The sequence below is a fragment of the Penicillium canariense genome (assembly GCF_028826845.1).
Source record: "Penicillium canariense strain IBT 26290 chromosome Unknown utg000004l_segment0_segment0, whole genome shotgun sequence".
Lineage (NCBI taxonomy): Eukaryota > Fungi > Ascomycota > Eurotiomycetes > Eurotiales > Aspergillaceae > Penicillium > Penicillium canariense.
Window position 1 is genome coordinate 1337626 of NW_026622731.1, and position 22387 is coordinate 1360012.

Consider the following 22387-nt stretch of genomic DNA (forward strand, 5'->3'; position numbering starts at 1 on the left):
CCCGTGCCGGACAAGGCGCCGAAGGCACACAGGACCTTGACGTACTACATTCTCGGCGCAATGTGGGTAATGTACCACAATGGCCGCTAGCTGTTGCCAACGGTTATCAAGCTTGGTGTGTCATGTCGCGAGACTTCAGTTTGCGAGGGTTGGAGTGTCACAAACTAGACTTCTGTACTATACATAGCTCGATAGATGATCGGCTGGATATGCCCAGCGATCGACTCATGGTGAAACATGGCTACCAAGTTTCGCAAATCAGGCATAGCAAAACATCAATAGATAATAAAAAAAATGGAAGCCATGTCTCTATGCATCACCACCGATGCAAATGACCCCGATGCACTGGACTATGACTGTCATTGCTGCCCCGAGATACGGAGGATGGATACCGAGTATTGACATGCTCGTCCCTGGCAGACGGCGTGACTAAGCCCACACATGGCCGGGGCGGGCTCATCAGGGGAGAGCCGCGGATGCGACGGCGCCCACTCGCTCTTCCTAGCGCACCCGACTCAACCCTAAGAAAATCCCCAGACCCTCGTCTTCTATATTCTTCCTGTGCCCGACCCCAACTATCATCACTCCTTATGTCCCCTTGCTGAGTCGCGACGTCCCGAAGCAAGCGGCAGGCACCGGCCTGTCCTGTATGGAGGTCCCTCCCAATCGCACCCGGATCGATAGCACCGCACAATGGGCCAGGCAAAGGGCACAAAGGGTCAGCCCGATGCTGGGCTGAGGAGTTTGGATCACTGTACGCTGTTTGAGCTTGCTCTCTGCGCATCCCCTGCTCCCCGCACCGCTTCGTGGGCAGCGTGTGCTATCGCCGCTAACGCCCAGCTCTTTGCGACTCGCGATAGATGCAAACCAACTTCCCCTCTGGCGCTACTGGCCACGACAGAAGCTCATTCCCCTTGTCCGGTATGAGACGCCGTATCTTGCCTGGGTGCAGGAGAAAGTTCGCACTCCAGCGCTGGACTCGTACTTTGCGTTTACCGCGAACCTCGGCACCCACACCTTTTTCATGGTCTTCTTGCCGTTCCTGTTTTGGTGCGGCCATACTAGCCTAGGTCGAGGGTATGTGTTGCGTTCTGAGTTATATCCCAGCGCAAGTGATAGCTCGGCATGATTAATCGCTGGTTGGTACAGACTCGTGCATATCCTCGCGTCCGGCGTCTTCTTCAGCGGCTTTATCAAGGACTTGCTATGTCTACCTCGGCCTCTATCTCCGCCACTGCAGCGGATCACCATGTCTGGTTCGGCTGCCCTCGAGTACGGATTCCCCTCCACGCATTCCACCAACGCTGTCTCGGTGGCTGTCTACGCTATCGCGCTCCTCAATTCGCCCGATTCGACGGTTCCCCCGCAGACCAATCTGTTCCTCCAAGTAATCACATATCTCTATGTGACATCGATCGTGTTGGGCCGGCTATACTGCGGGATGCATGGATTCTTCGATGTTATTGTTGGTTGCATCCTCGGGGCGGTGATCGGCCTTGTTCAATTCAGCTACGGCCCCACTTTTGACGAGTATATTCTGTCCGCGACGCTGAAGGAAATCTCGATCATTCCCCTCGTCATTCTGGTCTTGGTTCGCATTCACCCAGAGCCGGCGGATGATTGTCCTTGCTTCGATGACAGTGTCGCTTTCGCCGGAGTGACGCTCGGTGTGGACGTGGGCTCGTGGTATTTCGCGCAGTCCAGCCTTGCCTGGGCTGACCCTCTCCCGGGTACGATCCCATACCACTATGAGAGTATTGGCTTGATCAAGACCGTGGTTCGCCTTGTCGTTGGGGTGATGTGCGTCTTTGCGTGGAGAGAGATTACGAAACCCACTCTGCTGCGCATTCTGCCCCCCATTTTCCGTAGTTTGGAGAAAGTCGGTCTTCTTTTACCCCGACGGTTTTTTACCACAGCATCGTACGTATTTCGCCTTTTCTTCTTCTTTCCAACGTCATGTGAGACTCTGACCATTATCCAGCCGGTATACCACTGTTCCCTCTAATCTGAAGGACCACGAGGTGTTTCCCAACTTCTCAGATATCCCTTCTATTATCACCACCATTCGCCATCCTCGCCGTCGGGCAATTTCCATTGGCCCTCAGTCGGAAGCCGACGCATATGAGACTCTCGCCTATCGGGAGAAGCGCCGACGCGAGAGCCAGTCTGGAAGCAACCGTGACTCTCCGGCAGATGAGAATGGCAGGCCAAATGGTGGCCCGGTTCTATCCAGGAAAACATCCAAGCTAAACGAATACGAGCACATGATGGGTACTGGCAGCCCCAGCTCATCCACGGTGGAGGTAGATTCCAACATCCCTCGCTCGTCACCGCTCCCTCCTCCAGAATACGACGGGGCCCGAATGGATGAGAAGGAGGTCTTCTCTCAAATCAAGAAGCCTCGTGTGCGGTACGACGTGGAGGTTATCACCAAGCTGGTTGTCTACGCAGGTATTTATATCTCTCGCTCATATTCCAGACAAGCACTGACTTTGACGACGCAGGAATCCCATGGGTCGTCATCAATGTGGCGCCTCCTGTTTTTGAAGTGTGTGGACTCGGAGTGCCCCATTAGTGGCACGGCGTCGGAGTTCTTTTCGCTTTCCGTTGAGCCGCTCTCTACATTTTCTCGGGTCTGTCCTAGTCCAGCGGGCTATACTGGGAAGGGAACTCCTTCAGCGACATCGCTTGGGCTGGCGCATGTACATAACACGATCTGTATCTTTATACTCTCCATTAGCCACTCACTCCAGCGGCCCACGTACAAGATGATGATTATATAAATGTTTTAAATGCTGAAGTACCTGTAACTGAACTCAACTTATGAGAATGCGACTCAATGCCATTGAAGGAGTTAGTTTACCTCAGCCAACATGGCTATACTTCGCACGCGTGCAGCTGCAGATCACCCGAAACAGTTTAGCCCAGATGAGTCAGCGTGCTCCCATGGCGAAAGTGACGGCAGCGCGCTCCATCGATCGTCTTAATCGCAACGTCGCGACAGGGCTCCTGGACTCTTTCTGGGGTTGGCCCTTTCAACGATGGACACTGGGGCCTGCGCCATTTCCTCTTTCATCGCCATCACCTCCCAGCCTCACTTTCTCAATTCGTCTTAACTCCGCCCTTGCTTCATTCGCTCGCGCGTCCTACCGCAACTAGGACGAGCAGCTTTTATTGCGTCCTCCCCATTCGACGTACTCCGCATTGAGGATGAGACGATTTTTCTCATGGTCGCGGCGCAGGTCGCACCCTGCTTATAACCAAGATGGTGGGTTGCCATCCGGGATACTAGGTCCCGCGGAGACCCAAGAGACTGAAGGTACCGGCGACATTGTTTGGGCAATGTGAATCTGCAGCTACTAACCAATGTCATTATCATAGAAGAGATTACCTTTTCAATCCCGGGAGCCTTTCCGCAGTCGCCGCCTACGTCTCCGCGCCTTGCGCCTCGCGATGAACAACCAGAGGATGAGTTCGTCCCTATGGAGACCACGGAGCAGATTGGAATCGATGTCCCAGCTGCACTAGAACTTCCTACCGAGCTTGGATCATATCTGCATCCGAGGAGACCAAAATTCACACCTTCCCCGAGCCGCTTTCGACCCGTTCAATCCGCACCTCCAAAGCCTATTCAAAGGCCGATCTTCCAAGATGATCTGTTCATCGAAGACCCATACAGCCAGCAATCTCTTGCATTTGAGAAGCTTCCTTTCGGCCGGCCGGTATCGGCAGTATCTCTTTTCTATCCCGAGAAGAAACCGCTTCCGGATAACCGCATCGCGTCCATCTTTGCACCTGCGTGGGAGCAGCGAGAAAAGGAAAGGAGAGAACTAGAAGGCTTGCAAGGCCGTCCATCTAGGATTGTTCCGCGAGGGCCAGCTGTGCGGAACTTGCCAAAAGAGTGGTTATTGAGAGTTTCAGAGGCCATGAGAACCTCCCAGGGCTTAGCGGTCGCTAAGTCCCCCTCTGGTGATGACTTATACCAAAGAGACATTTCCACCTGCCTCCAGCCACTGGCATGGCTCAACGATGAGATTATCAACTCGTATCTAAGCGTTCTCGTTCAATACCTCCGCCAGTCGACAGGCAACACCGCATCGGGCGAGCGACCCCGATTTCACGCGTTCAACACATTTTTCTACTCCACTCTTCGACAGAAAGGGTATCAAGGTGTCCGCCGTTGGGCTAATCGCGCCAAGATTGGCGGTGAGGCTCTCTTAGACGTCGATACTGTTTTCATCCCCGTGCATCTATCGAACCATTGGACGCTCATGGTGGTACGGCCAGCAGATCGGACGATCGAATACTTCGACTCGCTCGGCGATCGTGGCACGCGGCAGGTTAAAGACATCAAAGAGTGGCTTCGTGGCGAATTAGGAGCAAAGTTCGACGAGGACGAGTGGATTTTCCTTCCCTCCGTTTCTTCCCAACAGGACAACATGAGCGATTGCGGCGTGTTTCTGCTCACCAACGCGAAAGCCATTGCTCTTGGAATTGAGCCGACTGCTTTTAATGCAAATGATACGAGGCACCTGCGTATGAAGATCGTCGCAGAGCTCATGAATGGCGGACTCCATGGGCAATTCTATCCGGTTGATAAGCTGGGTCATACGTGGCTCTAAGGGCATACTCAGAGTACACCTCCCCCCAACTCCCAGTCTCATCACCCCTCACATAGCCCTTCCGACCTGGGAAACCAGAAGATGAGCATTAGCTCCATATACTTCCATGGGAACCCCCCTCCCCTCCCCCCCCCCCAAACCTCATACCATACATAACTCAAGCATTTGTGCTGTTGTCACCAAGGCGTTTTCGTGTTTGCGGCTTTCACCTACATTTTCCGGCGTACATGGCGAAATAGAGAAAGAAACGGCGGAAGGGGGGTCCGGGTCAATAATGATGGGGTTTGTGATTTTCTTTGTTTCTTTTCTTTACTGCGTTGATTTTCATGTCATGGTTGGAATGAGTTCGAATGATACCCCATTGTCGTTGATGGATGAAGTGATGGATAAAGAAAGGCCCATGTGGGTTTGCTTCAGAATGGTCTGGTGTTTTACATAGATAGGGCTTGAGCTTGAGCAGAAAAAATAACATGTACTTTCAAGCAAGGTTATAGGTAACTTTTTTCGAGGTTATACTTTCCAATTGATGCCATGCATCTTTCGGTTTTTTGGCTGTGTGGTGCATCCCGTCCTGTCTGCTTTCGAGTATATAGAACAGGTAGCCTGACGGGAGAACACTTCCACAAGTCTCGCGTTCCATTCGAATCTATACAAATACAGGCTATTGACTTGCATGGAATTATCCTCTAAAGAGAGACAGGAAATATAGATAAAGAGAGAGAGAGAGCCATCATCCATCTAGCCCACCATTCGCAAAGTGAAGGTCATCAATGTTGCAAGGACGATCACACCAAGAATATCCATGCTTACGACCCTGCCTCCCCTTGCCATGTTTCCTGTTCTTCTTTCTGCACTTGCGGCCCTTCCTGCCCTTCTTGCACTTCTTCATCATAGCCCCATCAACGAGTTCCGTCCCTGGTTTCCAGGGCTCGTCTTGCCATCCTTCAATGTCGGATTGAGAGCCATTTCCCAATGGCAGTTGGTGCCCAGCATGGCGTTGAGACGGAGGAGCTCCATTTCCCTTCGAGCCATCCGAGGATCGGTTGTATGCTAGCTCGATATATTCAATGGCCAGGAGTATACTCGCACCGAGCTGCATGTCTCCCGTCCAGGCGCCCCCATCGCTCCAGAGATTGATCATCAGTCTGCTTTGGAGATTGGGAACACGGTATGTCTTGGAATCTAGTAGCTTGTCGTCTACCCACCAGCGTGACGTATCCGAGAGCCAGTCCAGACGGTGGGTGGACCAGGTTGTCCAGTGCACCGGAAGATCAGCGATCGTGCTCGCGCCGGGGATCATTTCGTCTTTGACGGGGTCGTAGTCTGGTTGGTTGGCGTAGCGCGCGCGGTAGGGGGGATCACTTGTCAAGATCTCAATGTCTGATTCGCAATCGTGGGCGTGATATGTGAATATTCCAACACAGGCCCCGGTATGCGGGCTGGCGTCTGCAAAACCGGCCGTCTCGTTGGACATGGCACTCTGGTTGTGCAATTCCGGGGACGGGCGTTGGACCGGGTCTGGTGGTGGCCATTTCTTAGACTGCGCCGGCTGAGGCACGACCATGTTGGATGGTAGGATGCGAAGCTTGACTCGAAAAGAACAGTGGAAGATGTTGCGGACTCTAGTTTCAATCTCCGCCGTCGACGTATAGTTCCAATGACGGGTGGTGCGCAGGACCAGATACGTCGCCAGCTTATCCAATTGTTGACGATTCCTGGTGAAGAAGACGTTGTGCTTGGAGTTTATCATGGCCACTGGGGTAGCAGGCGTGCTCGGACGCCACCACCGTTGGCTGGCCCAGTCCTTGTTGAAGGCGGTTTCGAAGAACCAGAGGGCATCGGGTTCATGGTCACTATGATTGTCGTCGTCGTGGTCACCGTACCCTTTGTCTTCGACCCAGTCGTGATTTTCGTTACCTCCACTATCCCTGCCTGTCCACATATCCGATTCACCATCCGTCGGCTCTGAGGTGTCTGGATGGGCCTGTTTCGTCAATGGAACGGAGCGGAAGTCCCAGAGCTTGTAGTGCTGGAAGTATCCCGGATCAGGGCCAGAGACAGTGAAGCAGTCACATTCTTCCGGGTCCTTTTTGGGAGGTGGCTTCGAGGTAGCTTCAGCTTGAGCACCTGGAGAGGATGCGATTGCAGCACTAGAACCGAGTGCTGCGAGGCCCAGGATGCCTAGCGACAGGACGTGCCGCTTCATGGTGGCCAGCGGAGGTCCAAGGCAAGAGACGCGAGATACACGGGCTCTTGTACATACAGGATGGCATTAACATGCATCGGTTGAGCGCAGGTTAAGACTTGTTGCCCACTTTGCAGGAAATCGCGATCTTGTAGTTCAGGCATCACGGTTTCCTAATCGGGCATGCACCACCTCCCATCAGGACTATTCATAATAAAAATGAGGGTTGATTCGGACCCATCTAGAATACAAAATTATCGCTATGACTAGTATGTTCCATTATCGCACGACATCAATGCTGTTCTGAATGTTGTCAATGTTGTAGATGTCTAGCCCTATTCCAGCCGCATCATTGATTACGAGCCGCGTCACAGATGTGTAAGGTTGATACGAGGATGTCATCATGCGACCGCATGCGCATGTGTTGGCCGATTTGAAAAATGCTGGACGGGCGATGCGAGCGGCAAGAGCCAATCGGCTGGCGGTGGCGATTGATGGTAGCCAGTCAGATGACGCAGTACGGCCGAGTGAGAGTGGGGGCAGTCAGCCCGAAGACTCCTGCGTCGCACTAGTCGGCACTACTGCACGCCAAGCACCACCTGTGCACTGGTATTGGTACGGTCACCCTCGGTATTCTATCACCATTCCAACATTTGGGCGAGTGAATGGCCTTTTTTCATGGGGGAAACGAGGCAACATGATTCATAGGATGATAGAATCATGGTCAAAACCAATAGCAGCCAGAATGTCACCATTAGGAGTCATATCAGGGGTGAGGAATGATGTGTCGGCCTTGTCTGCGTGCCGGAAGGCCTCGTCTGACCGTGCAGGCAAAGCAGAAACCGGAGCGGACAGAGGGCAAACGGCTGTGCGACCCGATCCCCCTTCTTTGTCGCCCACCCTTTTTACCCTACGATTCCCCCCCCAAAATAGCACCTCACTACCGCAGACCACTCGCACCTCCTCTCCACCGTCAAAATGGACGATACGCAGGTCTAGGGAAATGCTCTCGCTACCTCGATACCGAAATAACCACCGCCAATACGTATAGCCACCATGTCCACCATGACGACCTTCGAAAGGAGTCACTCCTGTACTTCCAGTACCTCACTCTCCATGTCCAGCCCGCGCCTCTCGGTTCGACGCGAGACCACACCGCCGGGCTCGGAACTCTCGTTGATCCATCTCCATGACCGAATGAACCAACTGGACTCGCGCGTCCTGGAGCTGCGCTCCACCGTCCTGACCAAGGAGGGCTACGTCGACCGCCGGAACCGTGAGGATGATCATATTCGTCGTGAATTCGAGAACCACCGCGCCATCTCCCACCGCATTGATCTCAATGTCGTGGCCCTACGCTCAGATGTCGATCAGATCAAGACGAGTATCTTTCAGCTAAAGTCGAGTATCGGCCAAGCCGGTACGGAGACCGTTTACCTCCGAGGCGATGTGGACCGTTTGCAAAAGACCATTGATCAGCTCCAAGTGGACATTGAGTCGATGAAGAGTGAAGCATGTGCGACACGTATCGATATCAGCAAATTGCAGTCTGCCACCAACCAACTCCGCACGGATCTGATGACCCTAGACCACAAGATCTCCCGTCAGTACCATACTTTACACTCGCGGATGGATTCAATCGAATCTCAGATGAAATATGCCGATCGTGTCCGTTTCAACTCTCTCGCCCACACTGTCCACGCTCCTATCAGCCCGGTTCCGGTGATTACGGATGACGGCGCCCTCGAATGGCCCCAGTATTTCCCACGTACTGTGTGGAGGTTCTGGTGCCTCAAGAAGCGAAGCCGAGGTAAGCTTCATTGAGTAACATTGATAAATAAGTCAATCCCTCATTCCACTCTCTAACGGTCTCCTTTTAGTTCATCGTTTGGTTGAACTCGCAGAATTCTACCAACTGGGTGATTACCAAGATTGGTGTCGCATGCATCCTACCGACATGTTTGCCGACGACAGCGATTCCAGCAGCTCCAGTGATGGCTCCTTCAGCATCACACGCGCGGAAGCTGTCCGCCGGCATCCTGAGGCTGCGCACCAGGCACTGGCAGCCACCCTGGGTCTTATCTACTATAAGATCCGCAATGAGGTCGGTGAAGGACCGCATGGTCCCATTACCGTACGCCCTCCAAAGCGTCAGCAGGAGGATGTTGCTTCCACAAGCTCGAGCAACAAGTCCAAGCCTGTCAAGATCCCCCGCCGCCCCAGTGTTTCCGACACTTTTCTCCACCGCCTGGTCACCGGCGGCCCCTCTGTTGGTTCCAAATCTTCGACGTCCGAAGAATTCGACAAGCTCGGTTGGAATCCATTTGCCGACGTCTCGGACGACGCCATGAGCAAACTCCGGTCGATCGACCCCCAGGACATTGGGACCGTGTTGCGTGCCCTGGAGCAAGGTCGTCTGAAGCTGAAGCCCAGCCGATCTGAGAAGCTCAACATGTCCCCCACGGAATCGAAAGCTAGTCACCCGTTACCGAGTGGCAAAGCTGCCGAGCCCACCCCACAGGAAGATGTGGTGCCAACCGTGCCCAACACGATTCCCACTCAGCCTGTCACCTTGGAAGAGTGCAAGATGCCTCCTTCTGTTCACGATATCCCCGCAACTGCATCCGACGCCGACAGTTCAACAACCTGATTGGCCTGGGAGCGCTGGTGAGCAATATCACCGGCCTCCTTCTACCCTCACATACCGCTGCAGCCGGTCTATGTGCGAGTAGTTACGCTCCAGGTTTGACTCTATACACTTGCATTGCATTTGGATTGGAGTTATACATATATTTCTGATATATCTTGGTGTTTTATCTTGCGTCTTGCAGCGATTTTTGGGTTTTGCATATATTTGGAGTTATATTGAGAGCAATACCTGGCTCTTTTTGTGTCATTTAGTTCAATACCCCCTGGGTTGTTTCGCATATCCCAGCTGTTTGGGTCCTTCTTTGGAGTTATTGTGATCGTCACGGTCAATTGATTAACTCCTCGATGGCACAGGTCCTCTTGTCCCATCGACCGAGTGCTTGAAACTTGTCTAACCTCGCTCGCATCGTATCGTCCTCCGGACCGATTAGTTGCTAGCCGAACTGGCTTCTAGATTCGACCATGCTTATATCGCTTCGTATGAGCCGATCCCCTTATTGACCGACACTCGCCGTTCATCTTCATGGTGGTTCTCGGAGAGATATGTACTACAAGTTTTGCGAGCCCTTCCCAATAGCCCAATGCAGTACTGACAGATAAACTGAGTGGTAATTTAGTTACCATGGCGTTTGTATTCATTCTTGGAAACTGGATCATTCATCCACGCCATCTGATGAGACAGCTTTGTTGAACTAATCTTTACTCTCCAGATTACTGACGTATTACCGTTGCCAGAACAAGACCAGTTAACGCTTTGACACAACTGCCTACACGCCCCCTTAGATCAGTCTCTTTGGTGACTTGGAGTCAACGTACTTCCCCGTGACCCTCTTAACCTTTGGTGGATACATTGAAAGTGGGGCTTGTGCAGAAGACTATTTCATTTTGACTACAGACTACATCACCTCAGTGTTACCGGGATACTCGTACAACATACAAACTTGAAAGACGGACTTAGTGCGGTCAATATCTCGGCCATCGTGTGTACATAATTAGCATACCTTCTCAATCCATCTAGTCTGCCCGGCGCGCATCCTCTTTGCCATCCCAGATATCGTCGTAACACAGCATAGGGGGTATGCTCTGCCCATGATACAACCCGAGTGTCGGCTGAACGAATCTGACATAGGCGCCCACTACTTCATCGAGAAAGTGTATGGGGGAAGGACGAGCTGGAGTTATCCGTTGACCAGGATGACAAGACAGCCTCACCTCAGCTCACATTTCATGATGACGACAAAATCATGGAAATGGGTTTACATTATACCGGCAGGAGTTGAACCGCCTACCTTTATTAATCTGAAGCTTCCCTTATGTATCTGATTTGGTCTTCTCACTCCAGAAACCCACTAATGGGTTGAGTGGTACAAGATGAGAAAGGGACAGTTGGATGCGAAGTCAGACTCCCCATCCGCACCGTGATGGGTTCTTCTTTTATTTTATTTTTCCTTTGCCTTGTATTAGACTCTTATGTACTGTATCATTCCTCTTCTATGACACTGTCTCGAACAGATCTTGCTTCAGCACCTCCATTACCTTCTTCTCATCCACGTTCTGTAAACCTACTCCTGATTCATCGTCTTCGGCTCCTGTTACCTCTGGCTCTAAATCTGTAGATTGCTCACCCAGTTCTTCTGGCGTGGCTGTGCGCAAATATTCCTCTTCCAGAATGAAAGGCGATGTGTCTTTCGACGCGAGTATTGCTTCTTTGGAGTCTGGGAGCGCGTATATCGTGGGGAACTCGAGTACGGTGCGCTCTCGCAAGATGGCGGCTAACTTTGCCTGTGGCGGTAGAGGGACTAGGACTGGTTTTTTGGTTGTTGTCCTGGGGCGGTGGAGGTAGAAATAGATATCGTGGTGAGGGCCAATCGGCAATTCTGGTGTTTCCTCTGATGATTTTGTCTCTGGAACTCCTGCTGGTGCTTCGACTGTCTCGGAGTCCGACAAAATTGCCAGCTGTGAGACTGGAGATTCTGTAGTGGTAGTCGCAGGGACTGCACCTGCTGGAGTGTCGGTGTTGGTAGGATTCGGGTTTGTAGAAGAATCACTTTTCGGGATTTCTTTCTCATTCTTTGACTCCGCGCCGAGCCTTTCCTGCTTTGGACGGGGCAGAGCCCGGTCATAGGCCTCAGAAATTGGGTAAGTCTCGAGAGCATTGCGAACAGTCTTAGTCCCAGTCGCTGATACCCATTCCACGGTCCAGCTTAGACATTTGTATCTTGAAACACGGCTTCGGTTAGCACCAACCCACCAGTAGGAAATCCTAGTTGCAACTCACTTGGGGTTCCACCGTGAGCTGTTCTGCTTATTTCTGGACATTCCCCTTGGCGCTCGAAGAACCTTCACATGGCCGGCTTCTGCGCCGCGCAGGAACCCAGCTTCGCCCTTGACAAGGCCCTTGTTGGGGTGTTTCCTCTTGTGCCCAGCACCAGAGGATTGCGCGTCTTCCGCCTCTTCATTGGAAATGGCTTGTCCCCGCGCAAGCTCGATTCCCCGGTTCTCCACTTCTCTCTCCGCGCGCTCCAGCGTGCGTTCAATGCCGGTGATGAAGTTGAAGTCGCGATCAAACGCGGATTCGCTAGCGAGTTCGCTCCGCTTGAGGTAGGCGGCCGGATCACGCACACCAGAACATTGGGACCAGAGCTTATGGCGCCGTGTGCATGGGAGGGAGCAAGTGCGTGTTGAGCAGCGCGGACAGCGGTATTTTGGGGGGTTGATGTGGCTGTCAAAAAAGGCGGGGTTAGACGTAAAGCCAGCACCGGATTCTTCCAGGATCAATCTCACCATATCGAGCAGAGCTCATTGAGCAGAGGGTCGGCGCCGTCCATCTTGTGATTGTTAAGGTTGGAGATGCGACTTGGATGTGAAGCTCCGGAAAATTGAACGGCGCTTATCGATAGCGGCCTAAGGCAGTCACAGAGCCCCCAGCAGTATGTCTAGCAATGCGGGTACTATGAGGAATAGCAGGGGATGATTTGCGTGAAATTGCATGATTGTTAGAATTGGAGACTAGCTCGGACGATATTATCATCAGAACTATTGTGGGCATCGAACACCAGCCCCGCTTCCTCACGATGATATCATTCATGTGGGTGATGATCAATCACCGCTGCATTTCTAAGCGTCGGCGAAAGCTGGGAGCCCGAGACTGGTTCGCTGGTACTACTTAAACCGCACTTGCCCTCCGCCATGACCGTTCTTGAAATGAAACCTTGACAGAGTGATCATTCATCATGGCTTCAAAGGGACTTGCAATTATCGCCGGTGTTGGGCCCGGCACGGTATGTATTTTCTCTACTATCAACAGCAGACGATTGTAATAAACTAAATGGCCCCACAGGGCGGCTCCATTGCCCGACGCTTTGCTCAATCCTATTCAGTTGTCCTTCTATCACGAACCCCTAGTAGCTATGAGCCGCTTGTTCAGGAGATCAACTCCAACGGTGGACAGGCCATTGGCATCAGCACTGACGTCTCTGACGCCGATAGTGTTAGCTCCGCCTTCGACCAAATTGAGAAGCAGTTTCCAAACTCCGCACTGGCCGCGACAATCTTCAATCCTGGTGGCGGCTTTGTGAAGAAGCCATTCTTACAGCTTACCGAGGAGGACTATGCTCGGGCTCTTGACTCGCAGGCGTATGCATCAACTCACTCCCTATACGAACCGACGGAGCCCAGAATCTAACATTACTACAGAAAGGGCGCCTTCCATATCTCCAAGCGTGCTTTGCCCCTCCTTCTGAAGGCCAAAGACTCGTCTCCCTACCCTCCTACCCTCATCTTCACGGGTGCTACGGCGAGTATTAAGGGATCAGCTCAATTCGCCGCATTTGCAAGTGCCAAGTTCGCCCTGCGCGCTCTAGCCCAGTCGCTCGCCCGGGAATTCGGACCCCAGGGCATTCATGTATCGCATACTATCATCGATGGCATTATCGACATTCCCCGCACCAAGCAGTGGGTGTTACCTCATGAAGATGCGAAGTTGAGCCCTGATTCGGTAAGTGTGGAGAGAGTCCTCGAGTTTGCACTGTGTACTGATTGATCTAGATTGCCGACTCGTACTGGCATTTGCATACCCAGCCCCGGACTACATTTGCGTTTGAGTTGGATTTGCGGCCTTATGTTGAGAAGTGGTAGAGGACCTGCTATCCACTATTTCGCCGAATGAGCTAATGAATTCAACTTCTTTCAACCCTTATCCAGTGTTCTTGCGTATAGCCCCTTCGTATATAAACACCCTTTGAAATTAATTGCAGTGTTCAAATGCACCGCCAGCCCCGTACTTAGTAATCTCCCGCTGAGTCAGCGCATAGCGTCATGCGACATTGGGGGAGCTCCGGTCCCCCAGCCTTCCAAGCTTCCAACTGCAAACAGCTTTTCGTTCGAACTGCAAACCCGACTGAGAAGCATCGCCATGGTCCTCGACGATGGCTCTCCGCAGGCAGGGCGCTATTCTGAGAATAATGTCTCAGCCAGCTCTCCAGCCCAACAATCCATGGCCGCAAACCCCGCAATGGCTCGCAACTTCCACCTGCGAGTCAAACCGGAGCTAGTCGTGCGGCCCGATCTTTTCACGATGGTTTTTGGATTTCTAGGGCCCTCGAACTGGGCGCGCAATGTTGCATACACAATGATGGAGCGTGTGGAGAACTCCTGGCTTCTGACGGGCCGCGCTATCACGCAGGATGAGCTGGACGCCTTCACCACCCACTCGACGCGAACCCTATACTATCGGCGATTGGGCGTACCTATCTCGTCCTTCATCGGAACAGCATATCTGTACAACAAATTTCGCAAGGATGCAGGTTTGCCGTCAAACGCCAGTCCCCGGGCTGTTTTTACATTCCTCCGCAAATACGCGTCCGTCGATAAGGCTGGTTTCCGGTCCATGATCGCTTCGTCTGCCTTCAAGATGCTCTTTATAACAACCGCCGGTGCAATTGGCTCCGGCTTCGCCGCTCTCTACTCAGAGACCAAAAGCGTGATTTCGGATCCCCGGCTGAAGAACTTTGTGGAGGATATGCGGGGGCAAAAGCCTGAGGAAGTACGACAACGCAAGCTCCAGGCTGCGAGCGAACGTATCCGTCGCATGCGTGGCGGTGAGAAGGATATTGAGGGTTACATTTTCGACGAACTGAAAGCTCCTGGTTCTCACCCGGAGCAGAATGACCAGGACCAATATGCCAATGATAATTCTGCATCCGAAACTGCGTCCCCCGGCAACGATATGAAATACAACACTTCTCAAGATGTTCAGCAGCGCCCCATGCCCGAAGCCCCACGCCGGTCGTGGGGTTACGGTGGCGGGGCCGGAACACAACAGGGGGGAACCGACGAGTCTTCTGCTGACCCTGATTTCTTTTTCGGCGGAAAGAATGACGATGCCAGCCCCACGGCCCCGGAGTACCGGAATACCAATCCCGATGGTTCGCCCATTGGAAGTGCCTGGGAACGTCTCCGGCGACAAAATGGTGGACAGAGTTCCCAGGCCGCTGCTCCCCGGCAACCTCGGCCGCAATGGGGCCAGCAGCAGGACTCCCCAAACTCACCGACTTACACTCCTTCTGGCGACCGGGACCAATTCGACTATGATAGAAGTCGCGAGAAGGAGCAGGCACAGGCCGACTTCGACCGGATGATGGATGCCGAGAGGAATATTCCCAACGACCAATCGTCTCAGAACCGGGGCTGGTGATCAAGATTTTGTCCATTACCTATCTACACTTTTCTCATGTACAACAGCTTCTACTATCCCTAGAATCGAACACTGGTTTGCTACTTTGGAAACTTTGAGATGAGTGACACTTGACACCATTGTTAGCCTTTGCAGGCACTAGCTTTAAATACGGAAGCCAAATGCGAAAACGAAGCCATAGTAAAAATGAATGAGTCATGGATATGGTCAGCAGTTTTGGTAGTAGGGGAGGCGGTAGTAGGATTGGACATGTGGTGCGATGTATACGGTCAATGTGATAGAGGAGTCCTGCGCGTGAAATTCAAAAATTGCTGCAGGAATAGAAGAGTTGAAGGATCCAATGAATATCAGGACAGTAGAGCGAGGGAAGTTGGGGAGGGGGTATAGATAGCAAGAAAAGGAGTACAAAATCAGTAGCAAAAATGGCGGTCCGCTAAACATCAACCACGTCGAGATTATCATAAAACGGAACATGAAATGCAGTAACGAGCAAAACTCCAAATATATGAAGTAACTTCAGAAGACAAGTAAGTAGGCGCGAGCTCGTTCTAGATGCCGTTGCTCTGACCGTGCGACGACACACTCTCATATGGCCATTCAGCTTCAGTGTTTCCCCACGGCTCCACACTGCGGCTGTTGCTGCGCATACGAGTCAAACTGCGCAGCTTGTTTGCGAAGCTTTCGTTCGAGCTTCGGTTGCGTCGATGTTCAAATGACATCCGCCGGCTCGCATTCTGACGGGGATCAGGTCCACTCAATGCAGGGGCGGCTGTCATAGCGCGGGGTAGCAGGCGCCCCATGTTTACGTTGTCGATGGCAATGTCGATTGTGGCAGATGACTCCGGGCGCGAGGTCGCATTTGAAGTGATTGGAATTGGGGGTGGGGGCGGAGGTGTATTGAGATGCTGCAGCTCGGGGAGAATAGGCGGAAGGGGGGAGGCGGAATTGTCTCGACCTGCGGTGCTGAAGGTCTTCGTTGCATCGCATTCTCGATGGTCTCCTCAATGCTCACCGTCACATTAGGGGAACTGCCAGATGCATAGCCGCCAGAGCTGGTGCGTCGATGGCCCATGTTCCGGCTACGGCTGTTTGAGCGGCTGCGTGGAAGATGGGGGTTGAACCTTGGGTGCATGGGGATATCGGACGGGACTGAGGCATTGTTGGCTTGAAGTTCTGCCATGGGAACGGACATCGAGCGGCCAATTCTCTCAGCCTCAACTTGGTATCGGGCGTCTGAGAGGAGCATCCCATTTGAGTAATCAGCGGGGATGTTCGGGACCGAGGGAGGTCGTTCTTCTCCGTGCCTATTGCCACCGTACTTGGGGTGTCTCATTGCTCTGGGCGTGGCAGGTAGTCCTACAGGGACACCAGACCGGGAAGAGCTGGAATCCGAGCTGCTCGGGTACTCAGGGGAGCTCTTGCTTGGCTGGATCTTGTTTCGAGATGGAGCGCGCGGGAAGTAAGAATGTCCAGCTACGGGAGGCGGACTTTCCACTGGGCTTCGAGCAAATTGCAGTTCGCCTGGGAAGGGAATGTTTGGGGCAGATGGGTTGCGAGCAAGAGAAAGACGGCGAGCTTCAAGTTCAGCAGCTGCAAGTTCTCTTCTTTTCTTCTCAGCCAGGCTGACGAAAGGTGTCGTTGGGGATACCAACTCCTGAGCATCATCGGAGACGGGGTCAGGCCTGCTGTAGCTGCTCCCATTGAGGAATAAATCCTCCTGGCCGAAGACCTTGGCGCTCAATTGCTCGAGTCCCCCTGCCTCTACAGGCACTTCTGGCTCTGGAGGCTGGCGAACCTCGGGTACGCTCTGAGACGGCCTGTGCCTGGACTCTGGAGAGCCATCACGCTTCGAACTAGTTCCCCGCTCCGCGCGGCGGCGACTGGCACTTCGGTGGTGGGAGCGTAGGCGCTGTCGGTCTCCGGAAACAAGCCGAAGCGGGTCCTTTGCATCATCTGGCTGGGGGACGTCTTGGCCGGGCAAAGACATGGGTAAAGGCGACGACGGCGATCGCACAGCAGATCCGGTACGGTCAACACTACGACCGCGAGTAGAGGGATCCTGTTTGTCTCCTCTCAGGCGGTTTGAGGTGTGTCGGCTGGACGAGCGCTGGCGGCTTCGCGATCCAGCTTTTTTCATCTTACTTCCACTTCTAGCGCGAGAAGATCCCTTCTTACGCGATTCGTCTGGCTGTTCAGTTCCTCCGTTGTGGTACCGAGCCAACTCCTCCGGTGACATGGGCACTGGTGACGAGGGCGATCGTTTAGCAGGCTGAATGTATCGACGCTCATTACGACCTCGAATTTCCTGAGATGCTTCGCGAGAATGATGAGCTGGAGAGTCTTGTTGGCTGCCGGTCTCATCTGTGTTTCGCCGGCCACGGCCAGGTGTACGGTGACCTTTATGCTTCCTAGCGTGATGATTTGCCTCATCCAGGCTGCTGATATACTGATCGATGCTGCGGCCACTAACACTAGGGCTTTTGGCTGAGGTGTAGCTGTTCAAGGTTGAAGTAGTGCTATTGGCACTGGGCAAGAGACCAGATCGTTCCTGAGAGCCTGGTGGAGCCTCTTCCGTATGTACTAGTTCAATCTGGAGTCCATCGGGCTTCCGATGCCGCGAGCCATTCCGAATATCAGAATGCTCTTTCAGTACATCGATGAAGCCCGGTGCCGGGGATGGCAGTCCTTTAAGGGTGGTAAACTGTTCTGGGGCTTGAACAGCCGTCTGGGGACTGGGTTTATGGGATTGAGCTTCCTGGGTCGGGTTGTATCTCGCAGAAGACAAGGTCAACAAGCCACTATCTGCAGCTTGCTCACCTTGGCTCTGCTCATGACCACTTGCCTCGTCATTCTCTGAGGTCGAGCCATAGTTGCTCGTGTTGTAGGAATCAGCCCGCGAGAATGCTGGTGGATGAACATCGACCGGGGTCTCCCCAATTGAGGGTAGGCGACGACGGTTGAAAGCAGGAGTGTTTGTTCGCGAAGTCATCGCCTGGCTCAGACTCTGGATATTGTTGAGCTTGTATGATCCAAAGCCACCAGGGGACAACGCAGAGTCAGCCACAGCAGACTCCGCAATTGGAGTGACACCGGGTGCGTTAGTTGGAGTGCGATCATCTGACTTCAGTCCGGGGAAGCGGAATCGCTGATTTGGTTGCGAGTCAAAGGAAGTAATGAGCTTTAGTGAAGGGGTTCTTCCAGCAGGGCGTTGACTTGACCCAGACTTTGGCCGGATTGGAGGTGGCAAGAGGCTAGCACTGAGGGGCTGTGAGGGTTCAGGAGATGCCAGTGGTGACTTTCCTCGGATGATTTCTGCAAAAGATGCAGCCTGTTGAGCAGCTGGTGAGGTCCACGGCTCGGTCGGTTCAGCACCAGTGCACATGAAACAGCGGATGGCGAGCTGCTGCTGGGAATGAGAGACCACATATTCTCCCCAACGACGAACGAGATATGACTGACGCTGCCAGTCTGTTGGCATCAGGAGGCAAGTCATGAGGATGGCTTCCATGAAATGGTTTTGAGAAACATAAACCTCAATCGCATCGTTGCTATCTCCAAGCCCAAGAAGAACGGAAGCGGCCGTGTGGATATCTCCAAGTTCGAGTAACTTTTGGACAAAAGCTTGTCCGACTTTGTTTGCTTGCGTCTGCCCGCTCATCTGGCTCAGTGCCAAAATCATCCAATCTGCCATTGTCACTTGCCCGGCACCGAGCATGGTCGCCATTTGATCAGTGTCATTTTCACCCAGCCAACGTGTTAGTAGAATAGCGCTCTGACTTCCCTCCTTGTGGCGGCTCACTAAGACATTATTAGCGGATATTCCTTCGAGAACCTAGCTTCAAAGTAGAGACATACGCTCATCTCTAAGCAGATCTTGAATATCTCCACCCCAACCAAATACTACGCTTAGCATCTGCTGTCGCAAATCATCCGGAGTAAGATGAGTTTCATCAAGAGGCGGTGTTTGTCTAAAGGGCACATCGTTTAGTCGCGCCCGGGTAAACGGGAAGAGATCGATAATGTTCCTTTCGGCGGGACTCAAGTGAACCTCGTTTCGCAGTCGAGATCCAGCTCGGGAGCTTTTCGCTGAGGACATCGAGATAGATGAAGCATATGGATACGACGCGGAAGGCTGCGGAGTATCTCGACCACTCATGGAAAATGACGTCCCACTCTGCGCAGAGCGAGTTGGTGGTGAAAATGGACGCTCCGCCTTGTACTTCCCGGACGAAGCTTTTGAGCTGACCGATTCTGTCCGACTTCTTGATGAAGCAGGGCTGATCAGATCTGCTCTTGCCTGCTTCACACTATCGACACCATTCGCTTCATATGGTGTCCGCCTCCCGGTTGCCTTTTCCCGAATCTCAGGAGGTTCTTGTAGGCGACGTGGAGACCTTGTTCGTGATCGGCTTCCTTCAGATGCGGTCGACCGAGAGCTGACGGCAGGAATTTGGACATTGGCGACCATAGCTGAATTTTCCAGGTCGTACTGCTGCACTGTATCCTGCGGACCAATGGTGAAAAGAGTCGCAGTCGGTCCATAGCTCGCCATACCTCGTACTCCGTCGATCGTGGGGATTGGCTCGTACGTTACGTGCTTCGTTCGAACATCCCAAGACCATGTTTCCCTATAGTTGTAATATAACAGTTAATAAATTTGGATCAGATCCCCAAAATGTTCTTATACTCACCCCTCTAGATACTGCACAATTCTCCCATTCTTCGACCATGACATCCATTTGGGATCCGCAGAGCTTGAATCAGATCTTTTCAACACTCGAATCACTCGCGGGGGTTCTTTTCCAGGTGGCTTGGCCACACTCCAGACTCGTAAATCCCCATCAGAAGCTTGTGTTGCCAACATATCCGACTTCTGTTTCGATGAAGAGGCATGCCATGCCAGCGAAAGGATTGGTGACGGGCCGCGGGAAGTAGTCAACGTATGAAGAATTGTAAATTGAGGGAGAAGATTCGCGATCAATATTGATCCATTTTGATAGCTGAAAACTATGATTAGTTTTGTGGGCACTCGTCCAATCGCGGAATGCCACCTACCCAATCGCATATGTGCGACAGTCTGTTGCAGGTGCAAGGGCTGTAATTGGGTCGAAAATTGTGCGTGCAGAAGTGTGCTCTGAAGTTGGAGGCTCGAAGAGGATTACTTCGCCCTTGCCATTACCTGCATTTCGGCTCCGTCAGTAATTGGCCGAAACTCCAGGCCTTCTCGATTTCTTTCGCATACCAAATGCAACATTTCCATTGCGCATCCAAGAAGCAACTCTCAAAAGCTCAAAAGATGCAAATCGTGCAATCTCGGTGCCTGTAAAAATATCCCAGACAATTGCGGTTTGGCCTACGTCGTAGCTGACCACCAGCCTCCCCGCACCGCGTTCGCTCACATTATCCACCGAGATGAAATCGATATTATCCTGATGGCTGCTGAAGCGACGCTCCACAGCCAAGGTATCATGATGCAAGCATAATATCACGGAGCCCTGGGCGTAGAGGAACAACGACGCCGTGGAAGCGCAAGGCTCGAAACGGGACTCCGGGACCTGCGACTGTGGTGCCATCGCTTTGACGGTTTTCGAGGGTCGCGATTGTGACACCAAGCTCCTATTCCACATTAATTCAACAATTCTCTTTTCTTCCTCGCAGCAGTATCAATTTTTTAATGGGGTGGCAAGGATGGGAGTGGTTGGCTAAGGCGACGCTTTCTCCGCAACGCTAGCTTCCCGGATCTCGCAGCTCCACGACCAGCTAGGACGTCCGGAAGCACTCCATGGGGATAGATTAGGATCAGAAAAAAAGGAAAAGCAGTAACTGACCTGATCAGCTTGAACTAGGTGGGCGGTTGCAAATCGGTCACGACCCTGAGTACCGCTCAAGGCAAAGGAAAGCAAAGCGATGGGGTAGCGCCAGGCATTTGGGATGGGGAAACGCCGAGAGGGTTAGTGCCAGATGGGGTGGCCAGCAAAGTGATGTAGCGTGGCTAGCGGTAGCGACGCGATGATCTGGGCCCTAACAAGGCAAATACAGAGACTGTCAGAAAATATGCGCGCTGGCGAGAATGGCGCAGTTGTATTGCGGACCGACCGGGGGTTGAATATTAGGATGTGGTTAGAATGTGGGAGAGGTGCAGCACGAAAATATCAGAGATGCAAGAAGACAACAGGGATGTATTTTTGGGAAAGAATGACTCGCTTGCCCACGTTCATCACATCCTAAATCTTTAGCGTGGAGGGGCTTGAGTTTGTGACCAGGCGCCAGGCGGAGAGGGGCAGGGATGGACGTGAAGCGGCCGAGCGATATGTATATCTATACGCGATATATAAAAGCTGGCGCCACCTTGCCCGCCGAGTTAGGATAGGATTGTGCCCTTGAATCCGGGCAGGATAGGGGGGAACGGGTCTACAGGTCTACGGGCAGCAAGTCGCAGGACCAAAAGCGAGAGGGGGCGCAGGCAGTCGATCAGAATCTCCAGCCATCGAGCAATCGGGGTTGACGCCGGGCAGGAGTAGCAGGGCGCTTCATTTCACGGCCGACCATACAGTGTGCCGGGAGGGGTGATGGAGCCCTCCGCCCTGTGTTCCCCGAATCCTAGGATCGGAGACCAGTAGAGCATCACATTATTAGCGGAGACGGTGAGATCGAGCCTTTTTGGTGGCTGGGGCCTGCGTGGCTCTGGTTGCGCGGGCCTGCACCAACGAGCATGCAGAAACGCGGTCGCAGAAGAAGTTACAGGTTTAGGTCGATGCAGGAGGCTCCCGAATCACAGACGGGAACCATCATCGTCGTCAAGGGCCGGAAGATGTGGGTCTATGCTAGGCCGGCCTATCTGTGAAAAAAGTAAACCGAAGAAACGGGGACGTCGATCCTTGGTCGCGTTGTCCGGGGTCCGTTCATGGTCCGGCTAGTATAGTTCACAGTGCCAGAGATTGTGCAGTTGGATGCTATCTCCGTGATTTGTGGGGGAAATAGTCAACCGTTGGAAAGCGACTTGCTTACACCACGAGGGCCTTTCGCCCACTCGACCGCTGCAAGTAACCGTGAACAGTCGAGTCGTAAAGCATGTTGTGTTCTGAGACACGATGTGATGGGGATCCGTGCAGGAGTGTCAACCTGCACCTTTCGTCACCTCATCCACCAATCACATCTCGTCACTACCGATCCCTCAGCGCTTGCAGCACACCAGTTTCAGCCAATCAGGTTCCAGAACTGCAAGATATCACACCC

General features: G+C 52.9%; 7 protein-coding genes across 7 annotated transcripts; 4 read left to right on the forward strand and 3 right to left on the reverse strand.

Annotated features, from left to right (window-relative positions):
- Positions 1–693: 693 nt before the first annotated feature.
- Positions 694–4622, forward strand: N7482_006830 (Dihydrosphingosine 1-phosphate phosphatase; the record flags this gene model as incomplete). The annotated part of the gene is made up of 7 exons (XM_056688955.1): positions 694–754; positions 861–1077; positions 1150–1920; positions 1982–2451; positions 2505–2548; positions 2899–3025; positions 3382–4622. The coding sequence occupies 7 exons, from the start codon at positions 694–696 to the stop codon at positions 4620–4622; spliced, it is 2931 nt and encodes a 976-aa protein (XP_056541384.1).
- A 730-nt stretch (positions 4623–5352) lies between these two features.
- N7482_006831 (glycoside hydrolase family 16 protein) lies at positions 5353–6828 on the reverse strand (the record flags this gene model as incomplete). Its single annotated transcript, XM_056688956.1, has 1 exon — positions 5353–6828. The coding sequence occupies one exon, from the start codon at positions 6826–6828 to the stop codon at positions 5353–5355; it is 1476 nt and encodes a 491-aa protein (XP_056541385.1).
- Positions 6829–7863: 1035 nt separating this feature from the next.
- On the forward strand, positions 7864–9457 carry N7482_006832 (uncharacterized protein; the record flags this gene model as incomplete). Its single annotated transcript, XM_056688957.1, has 2 exons — positions 7864–8617; positions 8688–9457. 2 exons carry the CDS (start codon positions 7864–7866, stop codon positions 9455–9457), a joined length of 1524 nt encoding a protein of 507 aa, XP_056541386.1.
- Positions 9458–10947: 1490 nt separating this feature from the next.
- N7482_006833 (zinc finger HIT domain-containing protein) lies at positions 10948–12284 on the reverse strand (the record flags this gene model as incomplete). Its single annotated transcript, XM_056688958.1, has 3 exons — positions 10948–11674; positions 11735–12178; positions 12241–12284. The coding sequence occupies 3 exons, from the start codon at positions 12282–12284 to the stop codon at positions 10948–10950; spliced, it is 1215 nt and encodes a 404-aa protein (XP_056541387.1).
- Positions 12285–12689: 405 nt separating this feature from the next.
- Positions 12690–13498, forward strand: N7482_006834 (oxidoreductase, short chain dehydrogenase/reductase family; the record flags this gene model as incomplete). Its single annotated transcript, XM_056688959.1, has 3 exons — positions 12690–12737; positions 12797–13092; positions 13153–13498. 3 exons carry the CDS (start codon positions 12690–12692, stop codon positions 13496–13498), a joined length of 690 nt encoding a protein of 229 aa, XP_056541388.1.
- Positions 13499–13870: 372 nt separating this feature from the next.
- Positions 13871–15151, forward strand: N7482_006835 (putative endo-1,3(4)-beta-glucanase; the record flags this gene model as incomplete). Its single annotated transcript, XM_056688960.1, has 1 exon — positions 13871–15151. The coding sequence occupies one exon, from the start codon at positions 13871–13873 to the stop codon at positions 15149–15151; it is 1281 nt and encodes a 426-aa protein (XP_056541389.1).
- A 548-nt stretch (positions 15152–15699) lies between these two features.
- Positions 15700–20778, reverse strand: N7482_006836 (WD40 repeat domain-containing protein; the record flags this gene model as incomplete). The annotated part of the gene is made up of 6 exons (XM_056688961.1): positions 15700–16122; positions 16164–18949; positions 19007–19779; positions 19843–20151; positions 20207–20330; positions 20394–20778. 6 exons carry the CDS (start codon positions 20776–20778, stop codon positions 15700–15702), a joined length of 4800 nt encoding a protein of 1599 aa, XP_056541390.1.
- Positions 20779–22387: the final 1609 nt, after the last annotated feature.